At 38.4% G+C, this 10,000-nt stretch overlaps 2 protein-coding genes across 2 annotated transcripts in view; both read left to right on the top strand.

Annotated features, from left to right (window-relative positions):
* Window positions 1-2,110, top strand: part of LOC106881424 (uncharacterized) — a 13,065-nt gene extending 10,955 nt beyond the window's left edge. The window contains exon 4 of the mRNA XM_014931811.3: window positions 191-2,110. Coding sequence (XP_014787297.1) covers window positions 191-429 — 239 coding nt within the window. The 3' untranslated portion in view covers window positions 430-2,110. The remainder of the gene's footprint in view (window positions 1-190) is intronic.
* Window positions 2,111-6,343: 4,233 nt separating this feature from the next.
* Window positions 6,344-10,000, top strand: part of LOC106881425 (uncharacterized) — a 25,610-nt gene continuing 21,953 nt past the window's right edge. Inside the window, exon 1 of the mRNA XM_014931812.3 lies at window positions 6,344-6,431. Coding sequence (XP_014787298.1) covers window positions 6,362-6,431 — 70 coding nt within the window. The 5' untranslated portion in view covers window positions 6,344-6,361. The remainder of the gene's footprint in view (window positions 6,432-10,000) is intronic.

Here is a 10,000-nt window from a genome sequence, read left to right as displayed (position 1 = left end):
CGTGTAAGACGAATTCAGCTGTCTGCCGATTGTATTTGGTTTTGTATTTTTTGTTTTTGTTTTGCTTTGTGTGCTGTAACCCGTACTGCGAATTTGTCCGCCATGCTTGGGCCCTTGTGGCCAATAAAAGAAATCATTATTATTATTATTATTATTATTATTATTATCATTATGTTTTTCTCTTTGTTAGTGAGGAATCCACCATCTCTATGTGAAGGATTGCCCTTTTTGAACCAAGTGGACATATGTTTAATATTCTATGACGTTGTTTTCAAATATGATTCGTTTTCAACCTGCATCAAGTTTCGAATACAATTTTATGCATATGAAGATTTTAAATTAACATGCTTTTCTTTGCCACTGCTCACCGAGAGTCAAAGCAGTCACCGTCTTTTTAAAAGAGCATTATTCACTGCTGTTTCTAAATGAAACGTTGGTGCAAATAGTGTCAAGGGGAATAAAACACTGGATCACACTACAGCAACGATTTCTAGTTGCGGAAGTTCAGTCATGAGGAAGGGAGATAGTTGTTCCGGATATGGTCTTTCTTCGATTATTTTTGGATGGTTTTGTTTAACATTTATTATTATTTTTTTTTTTTTTCGTAATTGATCTTATGTATATTGCAACTGTTTTTTGGTAGATTTTCCTCTTGCCATCGATTTTGGTGATTAGTAGTTTACAGTTACCTCTTCTGCTGTTCATGTGACAAATAAAAACGGCAAACTGACAAGACTCGTTAGCCCGCTAAGGTCGGTTTTGCGTGTCATTCTGTCGTGGTCAATAAAATAAGAGCTAATTGAGTACCGGAGTCAATGTAAATGAGTTATTATGATTATTATTATGGCAGAATCGTTAGCACGCCGAGTGAATTGCTTGGCGGCATTTCGTCTGTCTTTACATTCTGGGTTCAAATCCCGCCGAGGTCGACGTTGCCTTTCATTCTTTAGGAGTCGATAAATTAAGTACCAGTGAAACACTAGAATCTATGTAATCGACTAGTCCCCACCCCACCAATTTGGAGCCTTGTGCCTCCAGTAGAAAGGATTATTATTATTATTATTATTATTATCATTATTATTATTATCATTATTATTATGGCAGAATTGTTGGCACGCCGGGCGAACAACAGTTCGTCTGTCTTTACATTTGTACAACAGAGACAATTCTGACAGATAATGGATGATGTAGTAGTGTTAATTGATCTATTTTGTTCGTCTGTCGTTACTGACGGAGCGTTTAGATTTGACAAAATCACAGGAACAAAAAAAGAAAGAGAGAGCTGGAAGAATTTTGTAAAAGTAAACAATTTCCTTTTGTCCCTAGATCCAACCCAAATGAGGACAAATAAAGAAATAGCATATCTATACTTGGGGAAGGATGGTGGAGCGCTACCACTCCTCACGATTACAGTAACTGGAAGGAGCACTCAATGATATATATTCCTTCAATTGAACGAAAACTTAACAGATTGTCTGCTACATATTTCATGATCAGGAATACAACCAAAACACAGACTGACATATTTAGTCATACTTCCGGCCAAACACTTATTTTGGGTGCAGAGAAATATAAATGTGATGAAAGTAAAAGACAAAACAAAAACAATCGGGAAAAACAAAAGGACAGATTAGTACACATTTCAGACAAACATTACGATGTGTTGCATGTCGCCTTGTAACACATGTCAACTATATATATGATATATGCTCTCCATTGACCACTGTAAATCGTTTATCAGTGGAAGATTTTGGAAACTCCAGCTATGAACAAGAAGAAAATAGATGTTCTTTAGGAGTTCCCTGATGAATACAAGTGGAGGTTTCTTAACTATGTAATGATGGTTGCAATTTTTAAAATTGAATTTGGTTAATTTTGTTTTTAATGAGTGTATGTTATTGAATCTTTTCATTTATTCCGAATAACATTTTTTATAATTTTTTAACTTTGTTCTCATTATAATTGTATGAATCGTTCACCAGTCCCTTCATCTTTTATATAACTTTTTGCGTTTATCTCAAACGCATTTGTGCCAGCCCCTTTTTTGCGATTCTCATTGTATATCATTGTATCTCACGAGGCCTTAATAAAGAAATAATAATAATAATAATGATGATGATAATGTTTTGTTTCTTAACCACAAGCGATAATAAAAAGATAGAGGATAGTGAAATTCGATATAAAAGAACGTAAAATCAAGAGAAACAATAAAAACAAAAACAAACTCAAAGAAAAGTTTTCCAAACAGAGACCTCCGAGGTGTATTCATAGAAACCTACCAAAAAAAAAGAGAAAAATACCCAGATATCCTGACCAGTAAGGCAAGCGCCTTCATCCTAGCAGTTCTCCTCCACTCTCGAGGCGCATACTCAGAGTAAGCCCATTCACTTGGACCATACTTTGTTTTATTCACCAAAACGTTGCAAAATGTTGTTGCCGCTACTAATTACAAAGAAACGATGACAACACGCAGAACTACACATAAAATACGTAACTTGTACCTACACACATTCATACAACTCTTTAGGACAAATATAAGAAATTCCTAGCATACACAGACAGGCACACACACTCACATAGAAAGTGCATTACAGACACTGAAAGATTTAGACAAAAAAGTCATCGATAACAAAGAAACATACATGCAAATAGGCATGCGTGCGCGCAAGCACATAACAAACAAATACAGGAATTTACTAATGCGTGAAGAAAGAAGTTGCCAATCGAATTCTCAATCCATGCTCATTAGTGTTGCCCTGCTGCTTGGCCTCCAGATCTGAGTCTTCCCTTTTGCTTTTTAGACGTTATGGGATAGTGTGAGAAAGATTTCACCACATTTTGTCTTGCAGGTTGAGAGACCATCTAAAGGTTTCATCCGTACTGTTTCTATGAGTGGGGCAGACAACCACGACATCCAGGTCTATGAGCCTCATAAATGCCACTGCGGATCCACTGTGAATTTTTTCGGTCTCCACCTATTGTCATACTATTATAGCGCTGACCGCTTTTCACGCCATGCTGCACATTAGGAGATTATAAAGTATATATGTATATATACGACGGGCTTCTTTCAGTTTTCGTCTACCAAATTCATTCACAAGGCTTTGGTCAGCCCATGATATCATGCAGCGGGACTGAACTAGGAACCATTTGTGCAAGACTTCCGCCCCCACTCCCCACAAACCACCCTTTTTACAAATTATTTTTTTTCGAAACCCCGCCCCTTTTCGGCTACGGGGAATACGAATCTGCAAAAAAAAATTGGCAAATATCGACATTTCTAAATTACCACTCCCACCCCCATTTTAAACTTTTTCAGATTTTTTTTTTTCAAAATATGCGGAAAAATACGGAGACTATGATTCTGAAAAAAATTTCCAAAAATCTTTGTAAAATTTTTTTTAAAGAATTTTTGTTTCCTAAATATGCGGAAAAATACGGACGTCATGATTCGGACAAAAATTTCAAATCATTTCTCTAGGCGCAGGAGTGGCTGTTTGGTAAGTAGCTTGCTTACCAACCACATGGTTCCGGGTTCAGTCCCACTGCATGGCACCTTGGGCAAGTGCCTTCTACTATAGCCTCGGGCCGACCAAAGCCTTGTGAGTGGATTTGGTAGACGGAAACTGAAAAGAAGCCCGTCGTATATATATGTAAGGAACGACCGTGCGAACTCAAAAAAGGAGAAATGGTGACGAATGGAAAAACAGAGGACTCCTTTTATTTAAACGTGTCACACGGTCGAACACACAATAATATATATCGAAGATGATATACATGATATGTTATACTACGATAACATAGATGACCAGTAATGAAAGACCACAACCGTATTAGATGAATAACAGAGATATTTATTATGGCGTTAAAGATGTATGTCTGTGTGAGAGTGTGAATGCGACATATAAGAACATAATCAAAGACAGGCCGTCGTACAAAGAAAAGTATGTGTGTGAGTGATACATGTATGTGTATGTGAAATATTACAGCAGAGAAAGAGTCAATAACACGTGAGCAATTATACCAGTTTTTTAGTACACTCTAGGAAAAGTTCTGTATGTGAAGTTGGGGAGGCTGAGTGTGGGACACCTGATCACTAGTTGTGATGTCGCTGCATCGATGCCGGGCCGTGATTCTTGTTATACAGATGTTCGTCGCTGGCTGAGAACTCTTGTCTGTTTATTTATCGTGGTGAAGCTGAGTCACCTAACAGAATCGAAGAGAGAGATGTGCCGCGGAGGTTTGGTTTGGTGTACATAGTAAGTCGTGTTGACGCTGGTGGTGATTCGTGATTCTTGTTATACAGATGTTCGTCGTTTGGCAGAGCTTATCACTAGTTGTGTTTCGGCTTCGATGCCAGGGCCTTGAGGACAGACGTTTATCGCAGGCTAAAATCTTTTGTCTGTTTATTATTGTGGTGAAGCTGAGTCACCTAACAGAATCGAAAAGAGAGATGTGCCGCGGAGGTTTGGTTTGGTGTACATAGTAAGTCGTGTTGACGCTGGTGGTGATTGAGGCTGCTTGGTAGTAGTCGTAGAAACGTGTTGCTGATATGGCGACGGCGGTGGTCATCGTTGGCTGGACGAAGCTGTTGAAGTGGTCGCTGGCTGATTGTTGCTGCTGCTGTCGTGTGGTACACGGAACAGTCTCTAAGAGAAACTGGACCGAGACAAATTTGTTGGCTATGAGTTGATCTATTTATAAAGAATTATCGGCTTACCAGATATCAGAAATATACTCTATCACGTGACCTTATTAAGGGCTGTGATTGGTCAGTTTGCGTTCTGGCGGGAACGGTTCGAAGAAGTTGCCGATTCGAATATTAATCAGTCACGTGATGACAAGGAATGGGTTCTCTGCTACGCCCGCGTTTATTTATATTTAAATGAGAAGAATGGCGATAGTAGTTTTGTATCTAATGGCGGTAGGTAGTTTCACTATATATATATATATATATATATATATATATATATATATATATGTGTGTGTGTGTGTGTGTGTGTGTGTGTGTGTGTGTATGTGTGTGTCTGTGTTTGTCCCCCCACCATCGTTTGACAACCGATGCTGGTATGTTTACGTCCCCGTAACTTAGCAGTTCGGCAAAAGGAGACCGATAGAATAAGTACTATGCTTACAAAGAATAAGTCCTGGGGTCGGTTTGCTCGACTAAAGGCGGTGCTCCAGCATGGCCACATTCTCATGACTGAAACAAATAAAAGAGTAAAAAGAGTTACGGTCACGGTTTTAGGGTTAGGGTTACAATTTTAGGGATAGTGTTAGGGTTAGGGTTTTAGGATTAGGGTGTTAGGGTTTTAGGGTTAGGATTAGGGTTTTAGGGTTAGTGTTGGGGAAAAATTCACAATGCCGATTTTTGGCAATTTTCCGAAAACGGAGATTTTAGGCAAAAAAAAAATTGCAAAAATAAATAAATTTGGGAGAAAATGGGGGTGGGGACGGGCGGAAGTCTTTCCATTAGACCTTGATCATAGCCACAAGACTGAGAAGCAATCCTGCACCTATTTATCATTAATTTCCAGATAAAAATGTAAACGAGTTCATTTTATCTAGATATGCATCAGCATACAAATCTATATCAACACTACATTTTTGAAAAATAATCTGGAGAAAATCTGAAAACTTCAATCGACTGGAAGAAATTAAACCAGATCGCAAAATTTTCACTTTCAACAGAAACAACAGAATTATTTGTTTGTTTCTTTGCTTTTTTGGTTTCGTTATAATATTCCAACAAAATATCTATTTCCTTTATAACTTGATTTAGTTCAAAGAATTTACCGGGTAACAGCCGACCCTTGTGAAATTAAACCAAGTTCTTACACACAGATACATATACACGTTCACAAACACTCACACAAGTGTGTATATGAAAATGTGTGTGTGTGGTGTGTGTGTGTTCGACTAAAAAGTACCCCAGCATGCCCGCAATGCATGAAACAAAAAAGAAAAAAAGAGTATGTATGGCACGGATGAGTGGTTAAAAAGATCGCTTCCCATCAATATGATATCGCGTTCAGTCCCACCAAGCCACTTTTTGGGGAAATGTCCTTTTGGCCCCGGCCAATGGATTCGATACACGAGAACTGAAAGAGAGCCGTAACATACGTACATAGGTACATACATACATACACACATACACTATCAGTCAAATGCTGGAGTGAATGGCATCGACTAGCTCCCACCCTGAGATGTGATGCTATGCACTCAAATTTAAAATCAACCTTCTTATCCTTGTTTATAATTTTGCTTATAGCAATTATCTTGTAGGAACAAATAAAATATTGTCATAAAATTGCTCTTACACCGTCAGTAACATTTCCTGGCTGAGGCAGGCTTAGCGATCATGGCTGCTACATTAGTGTTCCTGTTTGTTATTTGTTTTCTTGGCACCGAATTGTTCTTAACACAACAAGGTTAGTCTCTTTTCTTCTGTCTCTCTCTAATACAAAGTGGTATTGTAAACTTTAATGTGGAGCGAAATATTATAAATGATAAATGCATAACAAACTATTTCATAAGGATGTAAATAACAAGACGCGATCGCTCGATGTGCTCCAAGCAACAGCTAAATCATCTTTTAAATCACACCCAGTTGTCTTTAAAAACATAAATAAAGTAAGGAGACTAATAAAAAAGTAAATGTCAGTATTTAAATGCAAAGGTCCCGATGTATCTACGTAACTATATGAAGGGGAAAGTTAGTCTTTGGGTTAGGGTTATGATGTCATTACACGTCTACACAGCGTACATTTAAAATGTTTTGTTCGTAACACCTATATTTAAGTAGCACCGTTAAGTGACCTCTATATTTAAGTTGTACCAAATAAATAAATAAAACAAGGATAAAGTGGGAAAGTTATAAGTCAGAAAAAGCTTCTGACGTACCTTCTGAAGCTTAACACCATAGGTCTGTCTTTGACAAAACAGGTGAATCTTGGTCTTGTTATCCGCACGATTTTCACTAAAAAAACAAAACAAAAAAAAACTCTGATTTTTTGCATGTTATCAAGTACCCTGATTTCTTAATATGCTGCAAACTACTTATTTTTGTTATGAAAAAAGGTGGTGGTAGTGGGGAGGGGGTGGAAATCACCCCGCTATCCCGGAATCATTGGAATTTTTTTCTTTTCGTTGACTGAATTCCGGTGACCCCCCCCCCCTTTTGGGGGTCCGGGAAACGGGGTGGGGGGATGTGGAACCCTCGGCAATTTCACCCCCACCCCCATTTTCAAATATTTTTCACATTATTTACATTTGACTGATATTTGTCCTCATCTTCTTTGTTGTTAACACAACCTTTCAGCTGATATACCCTCCAGCCTTTATCAGGTGTCTGGGGGAAAATTCGAACCTAGGTTCTCATTACTAAGGTACTTGTTGACGTTATTATTATACAGGTCACTGCCTGGAATCGAACTCAGAATCTTGGGGTTTGTAGCCTGCGCTCTTAACCACAACGACATATGCCCGTGGGCAATTATGGAGTGAATTTTAGGGCTTATAAGTATAATATTTTCCTTTCCTTCTTTAATACCGGTTCCCATATGCTGCTCATATCTGCACTCGGTTCGCTTAGGAGGTTGTTGTGTCCTAACATATGTGCTGCTTCTTTTAGTTTTGGTATTTTCCTGTGGTGTTCTCTATCTATTATTTTGAGTTCAACCACAGGGGGAGGTGGTCTCCATTTTTCCATACATGATCAGCTATACCCGATTTATCAATATCTCCTCATGTCACAGCTTTGCAATATTCATCTCCCCTTATTTTGAGGGGCCGGCATGTTTCGCCTTTGTATAACCTACCACAGCTGCTAAGTTACAAAAGATATGCAGCCCATATGACATCAGGACAGTATTCAAGAGTAATACAACACTTTGCAAATATCTCCTTCGAGTAAAACCACGAATGGAAGAGAATATGACCAAAGACTGTGTGTACTCCATCCCATAGAGCTGTGGTAGGTTATACAAGCGTGCCCAGGCAAAACCTCTCCAGATTCTCTTCCAGAGCTTTCTTGCAAATGGCAGACTGACAAGCAAGCTGGAGGAGGAAATAATATGCCCAATCCATAAAAGGGAAAGCAGAGCAGATGCCAAAAACTAAAGACCTATCTCTGACTTCATACATCAGCAAAGTCATGGAATGGATAGTCAGAGGGAAACTAATCGCATTCCTTGAAGAAAACAAACTTGCTTAGTGATACCCAGCAAGGCTTTCGACCAGATAGGAGCTGTCTGATGCAGCTCTTACAACATTATGACTGGGTGTTGAGGCAGTTACTCAACAACTCAAAGGTGGATGTAATATACCTTGAGTTTGCAAAAGCTTTCGATAAAGTGGATCAAGGTATGATATGCCACAAACTGCATGATCTTGGTATAGCTGGAAAACTTGGAGAGTGGTTACATGACTTTCTGAAAGTCAGGTAGTAGTGGCCAATGGAGCCACATCAATGAAAACACAAATAGTGAGCAGTGTTCCACAGGGCACTGTCTTGGGACTACTGCTTTTCATAGTGGCACTCTCAGATATGCCCTCAACTGCCCAGATAGTCACCCTTGCTAGCAACAAAGACGATACAAAAGTCTCACAGAAAATACTTAACCCCAGCGATGTTGCACATCTGCAGCAAGTGTTGGACTCAGTTTACAGATGGGCTGACGATAATAATATGCAGTTTAATGCTCAAAAATACCAAGCCCTGCGCTACCAGCACCCAAGGATGAATATGAAACTTACAGGGTACACTGGTCCACAGGGAATTACAATCCCAGAGCCTAAATCAGTGAGGAACCTGGGTATTGACATGTGTGATGATACCTCTTTCCAAGTGCACATTACCAGGATGGCGACAAAGTGGAGACTGGATGGATGGATCCTGAGAACATTCAGAACCAGAGAAAAGGAAACCATAATGGTCCTCTAGAGGATATTCATCCTCAGTTGCTTGGATTACTGCTCCCAGCTATGGTCACCCAACAGTGTAAAATTAATAGCGGACATGGAAGCAATCCAGCGAAGCTTCACAAAGAAGATTGTCTTTTTGCAACAGCTCAGCTACTGGGAAAGGCTGAAACAGCTAAGACACTACTCCCTGGAGTGAAGACAGGAGAGGTATGCATAATATACATCTGGAAGATCCTGGAAGGAATTGTGCCAAATTTTGGCATTGAAAGCAACAATAATGCCAGAAAAGGTCAACACTGCACAGTGCCAAAGATCCTAGCAATGCTATCATGCTTCAGGACCAGTTACTGCAAGAACCTGGGTTTCAGGGGCCCACAGTTTTTTAATATTCTCCCAAAGAGCCTGAGGAACCTGCACAAAGTAGATGTAGGCTTTATCAAATCAAGGCTGGATCACTTCCTGTCAAGAGTCCCAGATGAACCTACCTCACAGCAAGAGGTGCAAATGAGGGTAGCTACAACAAACTCCATTCTTCACCAAGTGCCACATATTAGAGGACGCTCTCAGTAATAACAGTATAGCAAAACGGCAGTTCTCCAGCATGGCCACAGCTCTGAGCTGAAGCTACAAAATAATAATATATATTTATATATTTGTATATATGTATATATATATATAAAATATATAGTTTTAAGCAAAATAACCAAGTTTCAAGAACTCATCGATGAAAATCCACTATCACATATAGAAAAATTAATAATTAAAAGCACAATAAATGAGTATAATATAAAACAAAGTAAATATCATAAGATAAAGATAATAAAATGACTACACGTGTTTCATAACTAATTTTCAAATAGAAAGGAAATTTAAATCGATTAAAATCGATTGAAATTATCGAAAATAAATTCTATTCAAAAATATAGCTAATCATCAGGTCAATAATTAAAATAAATAAATATATATATCAGCCAACAATAAGTATCAAATGAATTTATATGAAATACTTATTTTATAAAGATAGAAAAATTTTTTTAAGTATCAAAATATCAAAATAATAAACATTCAATAATCA

Source organism: Octopus bimaculoides, chromosome 13 (assembly GCF_046866305.1).
Source record: "Octopus bimaculoides isolate indiv1 chromosome 13, ASM4686630v1, whole genome shotgun sequence".
NCBI lineage: Eukaryota > Metazoa > Mollusca > Cephalopoda > Octopoda > Octopodidae > Octopus > Octopus bimaculoides.
The sequence above is the reverse complement of the archived record's forward strand: the minus strand, read 5'-3'. Positions and strand labels throughout refer to the sequence as shown.